At 32.7% G+C, this 18,402-nt stretch overlaps 3 protein-coding genes across 3 annotated transcripts; 2 read left to right on the top strand and 1 right to left on the bottom strand.

Moving 5' to 3' along the window:
* The first annotated feature begins 297 nt into the window (after positions 1-297).
* On the top strand, positions 298-4,043 carry LOC134281694 (uncharacterized). The gene is made up of 4 exons (XM_062764126.1): positions 298-551; positions 2,046-2,523; positions 2,562-3,316; positions 3,450-4,043. Exons 2-4 carry the CDS (start codon positions 2,047-2,049, stop codon positions 3,982-3,984), a joined length of 1,767 nt encoding a protein of 588 aa, XP_062620110.1. The 5' UTR covers positions 298-551; position 2,046; the 3' UTR covers positions 3,985-4,043.
* A 1,394-nt stretch (positions 4,044-5,437) lies between these two features.
* Positions 5,438-12,284, bottom strand: LOC134281705 (dnaJ homolog subfamily C member 8-like). The gene is made up of 9 exons (XM_062764141.1): positions 12,104-12,284; positions 11,633-11,734; positions 10,546-10,602; positions 9,850-9,916; positions 9,149-9,243; positions 8,024-8,095; positions 7,643-7,734; positions 7,262-7,337; positions 5,438-7,063 (listed from the first exon to the last, which is right to left on the bottom strand). Exons 1-9 carry the CDS (start codon positions 12,188-12,190, stop codon positions 6,959-6,961), a joined length of 753 nt encoding a protein of 250 aa, XP_062620125.1. The 5' UTR covers positions 12,191-12,284; the 3' UTR covers positions 5,438-6,958.
* LOC134281706 (peptidyl-prolyl cis-trans isomerase-like 4) lies at positions 12,253-18,104 on the top strand. Its single transcript, XM_062764142.1, has 13 exons — positions 12,253-12,375; positions 12,644-12,711; positions 13,122-13,183; positions 13,429-13,546; positions 13,958-14,100; positions 14,438-14,534; positions 14,859-14,975; positions 15,374-15,498; positions 15,752-15,818; positions 16,053-16,158; positions 16,410-16,482; positions 16,998-17,127; positions 17,517-18,104. The coding sequence occupies exons 1-13, from the start codon at positions 12,306-12,308 to the stop codon at positions 17,862-17,864; spliced, it is 1,524 nt and encodes a 507-aa protein (XP_062620126.1). The 5' UTR covers positions 12,253-12,305; the 3' UTR covers positions 17,865-18,104.
* The last annotated feature ends 298 nt before the right edge of the window (positions 18,105-18,402 follow it).

Here is an 18,402-nt window from a genome sequence, read left to right on the forward strand (position 1 = left end):
ATGACTAAAATGATAAATAAAATACCTGATTACCAAAAAAAAAAAAAAAAAAAAAAAAAATCATTTAAAGATTAAAAAAAAACCTCATTTAAAGATAAATCTAAAACATTTCTCATTATTTTTTTATCGTATTTTCCAGCTTTTTAAAATATCTGTTCTACTTTAATGATAATCTTTCAAAAGGCGAAAAATATATGACCTAGCTTTTATAAAACCCTGGATAACACTTAAAATTCCATTCAGATAAATTTTATTAACTTCGACAATAAAGTTCTATAAATCATTCGACTACATTGTAATCCTGGTGGTGTGATGTGTCTGTAATCAGTGCATTATTTACATTCCGTGCCCGATAAAACAAAAGCTCCCCCTCCTCTTGAAGAGTGTCTTTATCATTGTCCAAACCAACCTTAAATTTCTTATCCTTGTCGAGAGGAAAATACGTTTTAGGAGGTAGTCGATTATCAACAGAGGAATACCGGTATTTATCGGATCGGATCTTTATAATACATTTTTTTTAATCGAAATGTATTTTTAATTCATTGTTTCAAGTGAGTATTCATTTTTACTTTATTCAAACATTTTTCTTTATTTCAATTTGTATAGCTGGACTATCGGCAAAATAAAATGAGTTTAATCCAGAGGGTGTAATCTTACATCTTAATTAAACATAATACTTATGTTTCACATATTTATAAATCAATATATGTTTAAATGCAAGTTCAGTATTGAATGGCCCGCGTTTAATGATGCTGCGTTTCATATTGAAGTAAAAAAGTATAATTTAATTATCACCACAAAATAAATCAATGTATATAGTATTCATAGAATGATAGTCTATCATCGAAGTTGATATAAGAGTTTGCATATCTCTTTTAGAAATTTAACACTTAAAAAAGTAACACATCCTATCCATGGTTATGAATTAATAAAATTTCCAAATTTTGACCCCCCCCCCCCCCCCCCCCCATTCCGAAATAAGATTTTGGAGTTTGCACAATTTTCTTTTTCTGTTTGTCGTAGATATTTCAGAGAATTTATTTTCTCGTTAGCCCCTGCTTCCACTTTCAAAAATATAACACCTAGCTTAAAAATGGCCTTTAAGGTGTGCATCTTTCTTTTGATATTTTCCAATTAGTCCCACCCATATTCTTTAGATGTACTGTTATTATTAGCTGTGAAGAGGAGTTAAATTTAGACATTTTTACGTCATTGCCTGCAAATCACAAATTAATTTGTCACCCCGGGCTTGATTGAACTCATGCAATTAACAGCATATTGATTTCGCAATTGGGAATGAAAGTAAACATGTTCTGTCTGTAGAGAAATGGATATCTAAAATTAATTCAAACGTCCGAGTTATTTATATGTTTTTAGACTTAGATTAATATTCCATGAATGTCTTTGTATGAAAAATCTATAAAGTTTATTAAGAAATTGATTTAAATGATTTTGTATTAAATGTATAACCAACAAATATATACAATATAGATAACAGCAAAATGCTACTTATAATGGAATTAAGATAACCTTTTTAACTTTTTGAGACACACACACAAAACCTGTTGATATTTTACACCTTCAATAAAATTGTCAAGTATTTCTATGTTTTGTAAATTGTAATTTGTAAATTGAAGTTTGCATATACCTGTTTCACCCTTGTACCGTATATTTTTTGAGTGCAATCCGTTTAGGAAGGCGTATGCACAACAAACATGTCATTGTGAAATTGATCCTTATGAACTCTAAATCATGAACGTGAACGGTACGTTTCATCTATAAACAAACACTTGCCCAGTCTCTCGGGGCTGAAGTGTGTTTATATACAATAAATATGGAATTATCTATATACCTTACACGTCTATAGGTAAAGTTCATCCAAATTATTATGGAAATAGGAAAATAAACGGTCGTAAAGTTTCTCCTTATATTCATGAAAGTTATAATAAAGTTTGCATAGACATGATTGTATCTTTTTGAATTTAAGCACACAACTAGATACCAAGTCTTAAATTAAAGACAAAGTATTTGTTAATTTTTTTCAGCATGCCAACATCAAGCCAAGCTTTGATTATTCTTGCAGTTGACGGACGTCTGCCAAAGAAAATTCCGCGCCGTACATTTCCTGTGACGTCAGTTCCGTATCCGCTAAGAGACTACAACATGACAGACACATGCATGACAATTGAAAATTGTAACGAGGAAGACGCTGATGATGTCATAAAATTACTAAAAGCAGGCGAACGACTTCAATACCCTACTGATTCTGAATCTCTGTCAGAACTTTTACAGATAACGGGCTACAAGGGTGCCTTAACCTTTGACCCTGTTTCAAGACTTATCCAATGGCAAATTAATACAGAACTACCACCAAATACCAAGAATACAAGAAGTTTCGAAAACCCACTCAAGCTCCCTAGCATACATGGCAGAGAAAATCAAATGGGCACACAGATTACCGATGAAAAAATTCCATTTCATGAGGAAAACAGTCATGGGCTACATGTTATACAACTTGTGGAGGTTTGTTATAACTTTTCACAAGGAGATGTTGACAAAAGGATCCACCATCTCAACAAAATGCTTTCTATAGCACAGAAAACCAATATCAAACAATGAGCCAAGGGATGACTTCTAAATTTGCGAATTTTCAAAAGTCTGAGAGATATCTCACTCAGCTAACATCAAGAGATTTCTTAGAAAGAGACAAAATTCAAAACCTACTGGGTGACCACAATTTATTATCAGCAAGGGAGAACACGAATGGAACAACGGAAGGAGTTGTAGAAGAATCTGATAGTAAAGTGAAAAGAACTGTGTCTCTTCCGAGTTTGTTCAAAGCCCGTATTGACAAAGATTTGTACCGAAGACTCTGTTCATTGGGTTTCCGAAAATCAGAAGAGATGAAAAAAGAAACCAGAAAACAAACTAAATACCAGCAAAGAAAACCAATCGAACACCCGACTAAAGAAGCTTGGGTCAACGAAGCGGAAGAAATGGAGTACTCAAAAGACAGAGACTTCCGTTTGGAAGATCTCTCACTTCAGACCGGGAATCTTCATGTTAAATCTGAAATCCCATCCGAAACAAACAGCCATAATGTCACCCTCGAACACAATATGCAAGCTGCGAAGCTTTCACATCTTTTATCCAACAAAGATTACCAGAATTACTTCAAAGAAAGGGATGCCTTTTTTGAGAAGTTTGAAAATTATGAATCGTATACAACTGGTGGAGGTTTGAATTTAATTTCACAAGGAAAGGAAATGTTAGCAAAAGGATGTAAGCTACCGCACATTCAACAACCTGTACAAAGGTAAGAAAACTTGAAGGAACAACTATTAAGCTAAGAATTCTTCAATGATTTACAGGAAAATTTTCACAGTTTTCAGTATTAAATTTGTCATATCTATTATTTACAAGAGTAAACTTGTCTCTACTGCTTTCAGATATGGAGATGAACAAGATATTGACGATGTTAACGTAGTCGATACCAACAACAGACGCAAGGAATCGAAAAAGACATTGTTGGAGGAAATTAAAGAAAAATCAAATTACAGCAAATGGAAGAAAAGACGGTTGGTTGCGGTGCGTATGAGAAAAGAGATGCCGCCCCTTGACCCTCTCTGCCTGTGTTTTAACCTACCAGACAATGCAATGAGCCACGAAGAAGTAAAGGCGTTAGTGGAAGAAAACTGCGGAGGACCGATTGGTGACATCCAGTTTGACCCTGTCAATGTTGTCGCCATTGACAGCGAAGCGAGATCACGATGGATTGTGCGCATGCGTGATATGAAAAGTCGCGACAGACTTCTTCAGACTGGAATAGTGATTGATGGAGAAAGAAGAGATGTGAAATTAATGGACATCATCCATCAAGAAGAAGTTGATGCTTACAAGTTCCATGATCTTGTTCAACGAGGAAAATTGCGAATGCCATTAAACCAGGCAACTAAAAAGCGAAAGAAGTCAAAAACGAATTGACAAATTTATAAAACTTTCAAAGTTTTACTGATAATTTTCATTTTATATCAGTATTTATATCAATGGAATGCAAAATTATTGATGAAAATAGCAACAACACAACGTTATCTCTTTGTTAAATACAGCGTTATTTGATTAATGTTAAATTTTGTAGCAATAAAAATTATATACCATTTACCGATAATACGTTTGAGCAAAATAGTGAGTTCCTTACGGAAATCAACCGAAAAAATTAATTTTTTTAGAAAATGAGTTTACAATTGTTTGGAAAAGGATGGTGAGGTGGGGGGTAGCTGCACTCACAAAAAAAAATTAATTTCGGTTACTCCATGTTTTGCATTTGCAACATTTGTCATATTCATGTAACCCAATGTTGCTGCTTAATACAAGTAAGCTCAATTCAAAAGTAGGACAAATTGAACCACAAAATAAAGACAAAAAATTTTGAAGCATCTTAATATCTGATCTGATTGCAATTTATCCTTATATATTTGTACGCATTGGGAAAACATATAAATCATTGGTAAATTATTTTCAAACAAGTTGCAATTTCTGAAACAAGAATATCAACAGTCTTGTATATGGTCATCATTTTGTAAGTTCTATGGCCGATAGAATGACTTTTTGTCAGCAAATACAATTTATCATTGAATGGAATCCTGACTGACGTCTTTAACTCATACCAATTGTTAGACAATAAGCATGATTAGGCCATTATATAAACATTGACTTGTCGACGGATTTTTCCGCTATTTCCTGATCATAACAAGGAGCACATGGCGACTGTGACCGGTCGGCAGGGGATGCTCACTCCTCCATGACACCCGATTCCACCTCTGATGTTTTGGAGGTCCGTGTTTGCTCTTTTATTTTGTATTGTTTGTATCTGTATGGACTTTTGAGCTTAAATACTGTTCGTTATCTACATATATTTCATACTTAACTATGAAATTGTGATTAAATCAAATATAACACACTTGTCTTGATTTTATATGTACAAAAAAGGGAACATAAAATTAGACGTCATGTGATTCGATTTATGGCATCTGATATATCAAATCGTGCACTTTTCTTCCATTGTAAACAACTCAGTCATAGGCGTCGGAACCGGGGGGGCTTACTTTTTGGCAAAAATAGACATTATACAGGCATTGAAAATTGGGATTTACCTTTTTTTGTTGGGTTAGCCCCCTCCCCCCCCCCTTTCAATTTGCTTCCGACGCCCATGACAATGGATATTTGGATTTATCATTTCACTGTTTTCATACACTCATTGATTTCCCATGGCTCTGTTTATCAACTTTACTCATCGGTAGGGGTGACATTCTTTCTTTACATTTTACATAAAACAAAGCAAAGTACCAAAGTCACTGCAAAGTAAGATTTTTGGCAGAAATGTCTGAACATTTTATTTAGGTGATACTTATCCCTATATAAACGACAAAATCACGACAAATTTTCCAGTGTTTATTAATCTGAATTTTGTAGGGTTGGAAAACACTACACTGGACAAGTTTGATAACAACAAATTGTTTGTTATACTCTGCAACCAATATATTAAATATTGATTTGAAAAATATACTCTTCAATGGCTATTTATTCATAATGAATGATTTAAAATGGAATCGAATGACATAATATGAAATATGATGCAATATGGATTCTTTTATGCTAATGAAAATTAATAATCAATGAAAACTCCTTGCAGACAAATATTTATATTAACATACATGTAATTTGTAAACACATGTATTCCATGTATGATTTTTTTTTGTCCTGAAATAAATTGGTTGTGTTAATAAATTGTAACAGAGTTATCTACAGAAATGTAATCAATAAAACTATCAGAATATGTTTTGGAGAGTCAAATGGCAGTCAAAACAATAGAGTAAAATATGCATACATGTATTACCAAGTCTAAGGGACAGACAGTTTTGCTTTATTGTAAGCATATTGTTATTGTGATCCTTCCTTGAAAGTTTACAATACATTTTTATGTTTCAGGGAATGAAAATCAATTCATTTATGCATCAATTTATTATAAGAATGCTTGCTCTAAGTTTTTTGCTTTACTATATGTACACGACTCAAATTATACATGTACTAATGTAAATGCTAAATTCATTACAGTTGACAAATTGATGTCTAGTAAATGTTAATATATGTCCCTCATTCAAAGCCTTTAATTGTAAAAAGGCAATATCTTAAATAACGGTGGTGTCATTACTACAGAAAAATATCACCTGTAAACAAACCAAAATAAACATTACTGTCGGGAAGTGCATCGTTAAGCACAGGGTAAAATTGCTTCAGGATATCCATATTGATTTTTAATTATCATCAATCAAAGGTCTATTCTAATCTTGCAACACTGATTAGTTTTGGGAAAAGTACAGTTAAAAATAAGGAGCGCTTCACAGATTCAGAAGTTTCACATAAATGTCAGACATAGAAGGGATATACCTTGGCTATCAATGAATATATTACATTCATCTGTCCCATCCTGGTTGCAGGGGTATTGATTTTTAATTGTAAAACTGTTCACTGAAACCATTAAAAGAATGTTTTTTATTTAGTGCCACCTAACTTTAACAACAGAATTGCATTTTGGCAACTTAAAAAAAAAGCCTCTTCATACCTACCAGTATGTACATGTTAAAGTATTATAAATCTTAAAAACTAAAATGATGAATTCTTTTTTAACATACAAGCATTTTCCTGTATGAAATCACTCATAAAAGTTGTTTTGCTCACAAAAAAAAATTTCAACATATACATGTAACTCTGACAAAATGACATGAACAAATCAGCTTGTACTGTACATGAGACAGCCATTTTTAAAGAACTTGAACTTCATTGAAACATTAACATATTCAAACAAATCCTTCTGCTGCAATATATGAGTATGTAGACACCTCACAACTTTCTCACAAATGTTCCACATAAAATGACATATGAACACCCTGGGTTGGTACTACCGTTTCTCGACCTTGGGTTTGGGGGGTCGGAATGTCCCCTTAGATTTCTTGCCCCCGCTCTTCCAACTTCTCCAGCTGTCAACACGATCAGATCTGCTCTCCTATAAAGGAGGAAAAAAAGGAGATTAAGATCAATTTCATTCTATCTTTGTATGATTTATTATAAAAAGAACCTATTCTTAATTGCTGTTTCAGAAATTACATTCCAGCCATTCTTCATGTAATGCCCATGGGTCTTTGATTAGTATTTTATAATGCTATTTTTATACAATTGATATATGGCAATAAGTTTCTTGTACCTCAAAGTTTTTCTTCCATTCTGTTTCTCGTTTCTTTGTTTCCTCCTCTTCTGCATCTTTTTCTGCCTTACGTTTTCTGTTTTAAGAAGCCATAAGTGATTTAATTTAAACCTGACATTTACATTCATAAAAAATGCTTCTCAAAGACAGTCAGGTCAAATTAGCAATGTTCTTTAAATTTAAACATCATATTCACAATTCACAATACGTGTAAATTATTATTTGATAATATTCAGCCATCTTTTCTTTCAGATTTTTGGTACTTGTAAAATTATTTTGAAGTTTTATCTAAATTGAGGAAAACTGGTATTTTTTTTGGGAGGAAGGGGGGATGGGGATGCATGCTATGAGATGTAACTGTCAGTACTAATGAATACCAACCGTTCATGCATGTCTTTCATTTCTCTTTCCTGCCTCATTCTCTCCAGGTCTGCAAATAGCTTACAGGTCTGGACATACACAGCATGCTTCTTCTGAAAATATATAGTGTATACTGCAGAGGAAACAATTATTTCACAGAATCTAGAAGTAGGCTATTCGGAGATGAGAAATAAGCATGTTATTCAATTTCACTTTGTTCATAAATTTTCCAAAGAAGGCATTTGTATGAGAGTAAACATTGAATAAACACCTGTTTCGGCTCAAGAATTCCATGCTGAAACAGTATTTTTAATTCCCACACTTCTCCAAATGGAAGGGGGGGGGGTGGTCATAATAAAAAGGCAAAAAAAATTTCGAGTTACAGGTCTTTAATATTCAAACCTTTTCAGGATCATCCTCTGGCACATCTGTACTTTTCCCTTCTTTTTTTAACTGTTTCCTTTTGGCTTTAATCTGAAAGATATGTGTATGATATGAACTTCAAATTGATTAGATATAAAAGGTTCAAGTAATGGTTAAAATATACATATTCAATCAATGATAAATAATAAGGACATACTCTATTGCAAATGAAAACAGAAATATCAGCATACTGTATCATATTTGGTGTGTACAACATTTGGCTGAAATCAGTTTTCAACAAGTTAGCATAAATTTGATTTAGCTCTTAGTGAATGTGCTTGTCATAACATATATACATGTATTATACAAGACATTTAGAGGTGAAACTTGATTCAGCAGATTTTGTTTTCTTCCAAAAGCGCTAAATGAATCCACTGCTACATGTAATATCTTTACAGTTACATGTACTGTAATTGAATGTTAAATTGTTTTATATGTACTAAGCATCTACTGAAGGATCATTGTTAAAACACATTTTCTCAATAAGTATGTCCCTAATTTGTTTAATTGCAGTTCTCTTCTTTGACCTTAAGAATTTGGTCCTAAAACTAATATTATCTTGAGCTCGAGTCTGCTTTGATAGTGCAGTTTACCGTTTGCAATAGTTTTGAGAACTGGTTGTTTGGATCTAATTTTACAAGGGTCCTGAAGAATTATACATCTGATACACTGTTCATGTAATGTACCATTGACTCTGTTTCTCTCAGATACCTTTGGTTAAGGGATTTAACCAATGTAAGTTTGTCTGCCAGTGACTACCTTGTTACATGTACTTTACAATTTCCTCAACTCTGGTTGCACTAGACCACCATATACCCTGGTTTGCCTGTGACTGCCTTAATAACCTACCATTTCCTCAACTCTGGTTGAGTCAGAAATCTAGTTACATGACTTGCCAATTTTGTCTTCCTTTTTACTGCCTGCTTTAATGACCTACTATTTCTTACATCCTATCTGAATCAGAAACCTGGTTAAACAACTCACCATATTCCCTGGTTTCCCTGAGACTGTCTTGATTACCTACCATTTCTTCCACCCTAGTTGAATCAGAAACCTGATTAAATGACTCATCATATACCCTGGTTTGTCTACATGATAACTTACCATTTCTTCCACCCTGGATTTTGCCTCTTCTATGATTTCTTGGCACCTTTTCATTCCCTCCTCATTGGCTAGTGTTTTATAAGCTTTGTTTACAGCTGAAATCAAATAAATTTGTAAGATGACATATGAACCTAGTTAAATCTTTCACATCTGAAAAAAAAGTTCATTTGAAATTTATACAAAAAGGTTTTTGTTTAAGATATTACACAGGTAGGATCAGGTGACATGGAGTTTTAAATCGCCTATGACCAACACAACTGCAAATACACTGTATTTATAATTGTATCAGAAATACATTTAATCACATTTCAAAAAGGTGATGTGAAGTTGCTTGTTTTTAATAAATTAATTGGAACATAGCAACAAAGAGGACTTCAGAAGTTATTGACAGGTACTAAACATAATAGATCACAAAACTTTTATGACACTTTATTTTTGGGAGAAATGCATTTCATATCAGCGAAAATTCATATAAATGAAAAAAATATATTTTTGAAATCTGGCCATTGGCTGTAAACCTTTTATAATACAAATATATACAAGAATGATATTTTTGCAAGCAGAAAGTATTTATGCAAAGAAAAAAGATCTTGTGAATATAGAGTGCTTTACAGTATGATAGGAAGAATATGGTATGTTTATATGTGTCTTTTTTCTCAGACAAATTAATTATACCAAAACAGACATCTTAATAAACTTACCATCAAATGCTTTCTGTGCTCTATCTAGATCATCTTGATTTTTGTCTGGATGAACCAATATTGACATCTAAGAGGAAAAAAATCACACATTCTATTAAGTCTTTGCAATGAAACTAGGAGGGGGGGTTGTCTATTAATAAATCTTTGCAACTTGGAGATGGAATTCCTTCACCCTTTCCCTTCCTAATTCTCTCTATAAATTTTGAGAAATATACTGTATACAGGGTTATTTTTTCACCCCATTTTATTTTCACCCTTAAAGTTAAATTCACCCACTTCCGACTAGGGTGAAAGGGGCGAAAAATTAAACGGCGAAAATTTTTCTGTATACAGTATTTACATGTGCTTATAACCATGTATACCTATGGTGAATAAGCTGTCTTTCTACTTACTTACTTCTGGTGGTATATTAAATGTTACATTCACAATAAACATGATACATGAGTTAGTTCTTATGAATACACAGTGGTTTCCTAAAGACCTGGTGGGCTACCAGCCATATTGACTAGTTGAATCATGTCAGTTGATAAAAATGCCACTTTAATATTAAAAAAAAAAATCAAAATTTAATTGTTTTCAGGTCCAAGGAGATTTTTTCATAAACTTCAACCCAAAGCCTAATACAAATCACTGTATTGGTTCACAAATAATCATGATAAAGGAAAACAGTGAATACTAATTTATAGAAATAGTTACCTGTCTGTATTTCTTCTTGATGTCTGCAAGTGAGGTATCTGGGTCAATGTTAAGTACCTACAAATATCAGAATAACATTTTCTAGGTGTGTACATTGTACATATATTTCAATGTTATTGACAAGAACCAATAAAATCAAATTAATCAGTCCAGTCCAATACGAAAATTCGTAATATTACGAAAAAACGTAAGATTATGAAAGATCGTAATATTACAAATTATCGTAATATAAAACTTATATTACAATTTTTCGTAATGTAGTTAAATTACGAATACGCATAATATAGCAGATTGTAAGAGACTATTTTACGAGTTTTCGTAATCCAAGACAAATTCAAGCATTGCAAGAAATTGAGTGGTGGGTACCAAAGTATGACGTGTAATATATCAGATTCCACAACTGATAGCACAGTTTGTAGTTACACCTATCAGAAGGCATGGAAATTCAAGAAGAAAGTACCTCCAGCGATGGGTGAGTGGACAATTTCTTTTATTATTCTTTTATAGGAATTTTCCCAAGGATAAGACCAATTTTCCAGTAAATTTCAATATTCGCTTAAGCATGTCGCATTGGTCTATATCACCCAAACTCCCTACTTTTCTTGCGAAGTCTACCCTAAAAATCACACCCTCGTCTCGTAATACAACTTTTCGTGCAATTCTTAGAAATACACAGAATTCAAATCTGTCGTACAAGTTATCGCCGGTGACATCTCATATTAAACGTCATACTTTGCTATCCGCCACTCAATTTCTTGCAATGCTTGAATTTGTCTTGGATTACGAAAACTCGTAATATAGTCTCTACAATCTGCTATATTATGCGTATTCGTAATTTAACTACATTGCGAAAAATTGTAATATAAGTTTTATATTACGATAACTTGTAATATTACACTTTCTCGTAATCTTACTTTTTTTCGTAATATTACGAATTTTCGTATTGGACTGGACTGTTAATATTATGGTATATCACATATAAACAAATTATATTATTTACTGGATGGAAAATTCTGCTGAAGAGCATGCTAAATATTTATTCAATAAACATGATAAAAACTGTATAACTATTGTATAGTGTACTTACATCAAAAGGGTTGAGGTTGAAGTATGTGGAACCTGGTCTGCTTAATTTGTCAATCTGTTGTTTCGAAGTTAAGACTGAATCTCTGTGTTCAATTGCTTTGACCTGTAAGATAAATAGCAAGCCCAAAGTCTTAATTAAAAGTTTTGCAAGTTTTGATCAATCATTCTATAAACTTAGTTTATAGGTCCCTGATCATTCACACTGCAAAGTAAAACTAGACATAAACATGAAAAGTTGAAAAATAGTGTTTAACATTTGTTAACGTTACATCAGTCGGAACTTATTGTCATTATCAACAACTCCTCAAAATTAGATATGAACATATATACAATGATACCTATATCAACTAAATCTTTGCGTTATTCTATAAAATCATATGAAAGAACAGGTCTTACAGGATTTGTTTGTTCAACTGAGAAAATTCGGATTAATATAAACTTTCATCTTTTCCTCCATTAAGAATTAGCATACCTCTTGATAAAATGAATCAAAGGCTTCTTCACCGGATCCACCTGCTTCCTCTTTCTTGTCATCTGTATTTTGAGTTTCAGTTGCCATTTTTCAATATTTTACCGAAAAATACAACAATAAGGACTGAAATATTCTCCAAACACTGAAGAGTTCCACAAAACGATAGCAAGTCGTTCGCGTTCTACAGAAACTGATTTACACCATGTCAGTTATTTTAGAGACTTCTGTAGGGGAAATTACCATTGATTTATTTACTGATGAAAGACCACGATGTAAGTAAATGTGTTTCAAATGTAAATAAAGTTGATTCTATTGTAAAACTTCTCGAATTTCCTCTAACACTTTGTATAAGAAAACCGAGGGAAATAAACTACACGTTTCAATATTCTCATTGAAGTTTCATAACGATATATTACTAATGAAAAAACTATTTTTGACCATTTTAATGAATCTCCACGTGCACTGTAATGTTTAATAATGTTTGCCTGTGGTTGCAAGTAGCACATTTTTTACATTATGATTCAATATTTACTCTTGTAGGTTGTTTGAACTTCTTGAAGCTATGCAAAATAAAGTACTACAATTTTTGCCTATTTTACTCTGTACAGGTATGTTTCAAACCTTTACTTAACCTTGAGAGGAACATTATTAACTTATGTGATTGCACATTTAACAGCTAGTCCGAAATATCTGGTACATGTTTTCCAGGCTTTTTTATGGTTTTGATATTTTACCTGTCTGGAAACCGTCAGAACCAGTGACGTTATGAAAACTGGGAATTTGCCGCCTCCACTTGGAGACGGCATTTTCAGGTTAATTTTAGATACTTGCAAAGTGCAAACTGAATTTAAATGTCAAACTCAGTAGTTATGAATATTACACTACAATTAACTAAGAGAAACCTGGTGGTAAGTCATGCATAAAATTTCGGAACCCCCCGAAGTTTGGGGGCAATACCCCCCGCGAACGATGTTTGGGGGGTATATAGGAATAGTTTTGTTTATTTACTTATTTTAAGAGAAACCTGGTGGCTCAGACTGGTGATCCATCAGGGACAGGCAAGGGAGGAGAAAAAATCATGTTTGACACATATCTTTTATGGATGGGTAGGTAGATTGCCCATGACCCAAGGGTGTGTCATGACCACCAAGGTCCTTATTTATATCTTTCTTATGGATAAAGTTCTTTGGTTCAGTAGGTTGGAAGAAAAATTTTATAATTCGTGTTTGATACATATCTTTATTATACAAAAACTTACTTCTGAAAAAACAAGCTAAATATGTGGAAGATCATTAACATACATTTTATTAAAAACTTATCAACAGAAAATTATATGGAGACCAAGCCAAATTTTTTGAGATGGAACTGACACCTCGCATGAAGCATTCCAGGGCTGGTTTGGTATCCATGGTAAACAATGGTCAGAACATGCATGGATCTCAGGTAATTTATAAAAAAATAAACCACAAGTTTCAGACTAAATTTAAAACTATAAATCATCAGATACCTCCCATAATGTCCATGTGTTGCTATATTATATTGTTTTATGGTAATGTGTAAAGAGGAATAACTTGTCCTATCAAATGTTATCTTGAAGCTTCTGTATGTGACGTCATATGTAAACATATAATGGCAATGTCCATGTTTTGCTATGGGAAACTTAAAATATGTGTCGAATAAAAAAGTAAAATAGGAGGTGCACAATAGCAATATGTAATAAAGATTCTGTGAAAGTTTCATTAAATACCCTAAAACCCAAGACAAGGGTGAATCATTTTATTATCTATTATCACATAGATTTATGATTGGTATGAATACTCTTGTAATGAATCTGAACTTTGACCTTTGTTCCAGTTCTTTATAACACTGGCCGACAATCTGGATTACTTGGATGGTAAACACACAGTGTTTGGGGAGGTGGCCGAGGGAATGGATATCCTAATGAAAATTAATGAGGCATACTGTGACGAAGATAACAGACCCTATAAAGATATCAGGTTAGTAAGAAGGGGGAAAATTGATTTAATTTTTTTCTTTTGCCGAAAATACTTTCATTTTCAACTTGTTTAATTTCTCTAAGTTTTAATACAATGCATCTTATGTTTAGAAAATAAATTGATTGGGAGTGTAGTTGGCAAATGCCTATGATATTTTAATTTATTTTGATGATCCATACGATGGACAAACATGAATGTTGTAGGGTATACCACACAGTGATACTTAGTATTAGATGATCCGTATGATGAATTAATATACATGTACATGGTCTATGTTATAGGATATACCACACAGTGGTATTAGATGATCCATATGATGAAATAATGTATATTATAGGATATACCACACAGTAATATTGGATGATCCATATGATGATCCAGATGGACTGGAAGTTCCAGACAAATCCCCAGAACCCACTCAGGAACAACTGGATGTATGTGAATAACTCTTATCTGAATAACTTACTGTATATTATTTATCCTACATAATATTATATAATTTTATACTTTTTACTTACACCTTAGGTGGTGTTATTATAAACAAAGATCTTCATTAGTAATTCATAAATCTTTTTTATTTGAATTACTAATGAAGATCTTTCATTTAATTGAACTATTTTCCTTAAAATTTGAATTAATTGTTTGAATCTCTTCACATTATTGTAAATGAAACATGCTTTCTGCAAATATGTAAATGTATGATTTTTCCCATTGTATTGTAACTGATAAATGTTTAAGTTTGATGTATCTGTTTTCAGACAGTGAGGATAGGAGCTGATGAAGAAATAGATGACTTTCAGGGAATGACAGAAGAAGAAGTGAAGGAGGTGTTAGAAGAGAAAGAAGCCAAGGCTAATGCCCAGATTCTAGAGATGGTAAGGGAGAAAATCTAGCATACTCCCAATTATTAAACTGAACACAAACATGACCATGTCTAGTTTGTTGATCTTGAATAATTTTTCTATTAAATTTGCTCACTGTCAGGCACTGATTTGAACACACTCAAACAGGTTTATTCCTTGTTGCTGAGCTGTCACCCAAGACTTGCTCAATTCAAGGTCACAGAATTGAAGACACCAAACAGGCTTATCCCTAGTTTCTGTCCTGAAGCAGTGTCATTTAAAACTTGCTCACTCCCAGTTACTGAACTGCATACACTCAGAACATGCTAACACTTTATTACCAACTAGCAAGACCAAACATACATGTAGGTATACATCAGGTGAAACCAAGAAAGCATTTATTCAAGCAGTCATGGCTCTTTCTTTAACAGGTGGGTGATCTCCCTGATGCTGAAGTGAAACCAGAAGATAATGTTCTGTTTGTATGTAAACTCAACCCTGTCACTACAGACGAAGACCTGGAAATCATATTCTCAAGATTTGGAACAATAAAAAGGTATGCAGAATGAAATCCGTTTATTACATGTATGACTAAATCTAAATAAATGTGACCAGATCAGAGTGAATGCACATGTGTGCATTTTTAATGTGACTAAAAATGATTTAATTTTTAAAAATGAAATTTGACACAAGATTTGCTCTAGTATGGAAAGTGTGAACAAGGGGAGCTAACTAGAAAGTTACACATTGGAAGTAATTTTCTTCTGCAAATTAAATATTGAAATAAATACCATGTCCTTTAATTTCAGCTGTGAAGTGATCAGAGATCATAAAACCAAAGAATCCTTACAGTACGCATTTATAGAGTTTGAAAAGGTTAGTAAAAAAAATTGCTAATACATCATGTATATGTTATAACCTCATTTAATTAAGTTACAAAAATCCTCAACTAGTGACAAAATGATAACATAGTTCAATTACTCAATCACATGCTGGCACAAATAGCACAAAATAATAAAGGAGTGTTTGGTATGTTTGAGTGTTGTGTATAGTATTACAGATTAAATGACGTGGAAAACTGAAATCTTTCTTTTTTTTTTTTTAAATTAGACAGAAGACTGTGAGAGTGCTTATTTCAAGATGGACAATGTCCTGATTGATGACCGCAGGATACATGTGGACTTCAGCCAATCTGTGTCCAAACTCAAATATAAAGGTTGTTTACATTGACATTTTTTTTTCATGCAGCATATGAAGTTGATTTTGGATTTCATGTTGTTGTAATCTAATATACATTGATTATACAATAGATGATAATAAGTTTAAGTGTTGATGAATTAGAGGAAAGTTGATATCTAGTTTAGTGTGTAGATAAAGAAGAAAAATTTGTCTTGATTACAAACATCCATTTATGTAAGCAGAGTTTATTCCTCTTTAAATAATTTGTAACATGTTTACCATTTACAGGTAAAGATGGACAGAAATCAGAGGAGACAAAGGAAAAGTACATCATCAGGGATCGGACCACAAGACAAGACAAGTATCCTTTGGCAAAGTTTTTCTTAGCCTGGCAGTCAGGCCATTTCTCACATATTATATATTTTTAACAAAATATTTTGTTTCTTTTTATTCAACCAGACAAACATTCTTGATCATGTACAACTAAAATTCTTCACAAAGAATTCATATATTGACAATTAAAAAAAACAAAACGGTTGTTAATAACAAGATATTTTACTGTTATCAGTCTGGTTCAAGTTTGTTTTGGTTTAAGCATTAGTTTATAGGCTACTTTATCATGTAACTGCAGTAAAGTGTATAAGATGAATATATAAGCACTGTGGAATCATTTAAATTTGTGGGGGGTTAGCAAAATTTTACCTGTTCATGGGCACGTAATTTTGTGGGTTACTCGTCAATATGATGTTTCAATGAATCAATATGTTAACAAATTAACCATTTATGGGGATGTAAATACATGGGTAAGGGTGACCCACGAAATCCATATAAGAATTGTCATTTTAATAGTTAATTACTTCTCTTAACTTGTCAAAGTAGATATGATTTAGTTTTTGATGACGATGAAGAAGATGAGAAGAAAACGAAATCAAAGAAGAAAAAGAAACACAAAGACAGAAAGCAAAGTGAAAGTGAAAGTGACAGTGAATCACACAGAAAGAGAAAGGTCAGTAAAGAGAATAACTGTTACGCTGTTAGGGCAGGGTACACTCTTACTTATGGTAAATACCATTTATTTATCTTGACATAAAGAACTTCTACACAAAATGCATGTAATTTGCACATTTTTCCCAGAAATTAAAAGATCAGTCAATATAGTCCATATAATTTTAGGTGATACAGTTCAGAGTTTATTTTAAAACTGCAGTTAGCTAGCTGCCAATACAAATCAAGTCTTGCAAAATTAATCATGTCAATGTTATAATGAGACATTTCAAATAATTAATTTTTCACAGAGCATATATTTTGTATTTTTATTTTGATCTGCAAATGGGATTTTAATCAAATTTTACTACAAACTCTTGAATGTACATTGTTGTGATTGATTTATTGCAGAAGGGAAGAAGTAGATCCCTCAGTCCACAGAGAAGGAACAGAAGATCCCGGAGTCCCATAAACAGGTCAAGGTCACCAGGGAGAAAATATAGAGAAGATGAGGACAGAGGGATCTCTAAAAAGTCTAAATATAGAGATGACAGACACAGGGAGGATAAATATAGCTCACAAAGGTCATCAGAGAGGTCATACGAGGATAGAGACAGGAGAAGTGATAGAGACAGTTATAGAGATTCTGACAGGAATAGAGACTCTGACAGGAATAGAGATAGGAGGAGGAGTAGAGAAAGAGACAGTTATAGAGAAAGGGACAGTTATAGAGATAAATACAGGGACAAAAGAAGATGATGCTGAAAATATGAGTGAATCTATGCTAGAGGGTTGTAGAGTTAATTATGTAAAATGGATTAAAGGGATTTAAAATCATTATTATTAGTTTGTAAGGGTCATAAAAGGGGAACCTGGCTGTAATTCAAATCTAATAATCTAACTTGCTGTTACCTTTAAAAGATGAAATTCTTTAACATTTGGAATACTTTTAGAATGTTAATTAATAAGATAAATCTCAGACACCATAGAGTCAGTCACTGTTTCATATTAAGATATTTTATAGACACATGTGTTTGTTTCACACAGTTTGCTAATTAAACTATTCTACTTATACAATGCATAAAACAGCATAATGTAGGAACCAAGTGCCTTTGTTTTCTGACAAAGGACAATAATGGCCAAGTAACATTAAACTATGTGAAAAGCAAATTGCTTTTATTAATTAGCCTTTCCACTGTCAACTTCCTTATTCATGTAGCAAAATTCCAGTATCAAATTCTTTGTGTGAATAATGGAATTACAATTTGTGTGAAAAAAGTAATACAGCATTTGACTC

Source organism: Saccostrea cucullata, unplaced genomic scaffold, assembly GCF_032062105.1.
Source record: "Saccostrea cucullata isolate Sc308-1 unplaced genomic scaffold, CSIRO_AGI_Scuc_v1 ctg286, whole genome shotgun sequence".
NCBI classification, from domain to species: domain Eukaryota; kingdom Metazoa; phylum Mollusca; class Bivalvia; order Ostreida; family Ostreidae; genus Saccostrea; species Saccostrea cuccullata.

Excerpts from the sequence above, each read along its gene's own strand:
- LOC134281694 (XM_062764126.1), top strand. The coding sequence starts at position 2,047 with ATGCCAACATCAAGCCAAGCTTTGATTATTCTTGCAGTTGACGGACGT. Across the intron at positions 2,524-2,561 it reads ATGTTATACAACTTGTGGAG|GATCCACCATCTCAACAAAA; the intron begins GTTTGTTATAAC and ends TGTTGACAAAAG. Across the intron at positions 3,317-3,449 it reads ATTCAACAACCTGTACAAAG|ATATGGAGATGAACAAGATA; the intron begins GTAAGAAAACTT and ends TACTGCTTTCAG.
- LOC134281705 (XM_062764141.1), bottom strand. The coding sequence starts at position 12,190 with ATGGCAACTGAAACTCAAAATACAGATGACAAGAAAGAGGAAGCAGGT. Across the intron at positions 10,603-11,632 it reads TCAACCTCAACCCTTTTGAT|GTACTTAACATTGACCCAGA; the intron begins GTAAGTACACTA and ends TGATATTTGTAG. Across the intron at positions 8,096-9,148 it reads AATCCAGGGTGGAAGAAATG|ATTAAAGCCAAAAGGAAACA; the intron begins GTAAGTTATCAT and ends CATATCTTTCAG.
- LOC134281706 (XM_062764142.1), top strand. The coding sequence starts at position 12,306 with ATGTCAGTTATTTTAGAGACTTCTGTAGGGGAAATTACCATTGATTTA. Across the intron at positions 13,547-13,957 it reads AGAACATGCATGGATCTCAG|TTCTTTATAACACTGGCCGA; the intron begins GTAATTTATAAA and ends CCTTTGTTCCAG. Across the intron at positions 16,483-16,997 it reads CGGACCACAAGACAAGACAA|TAGATATGATTTAGTTTTTG; the intron begins GTATCCTTTGGC and ends AACTTGTCAAAG.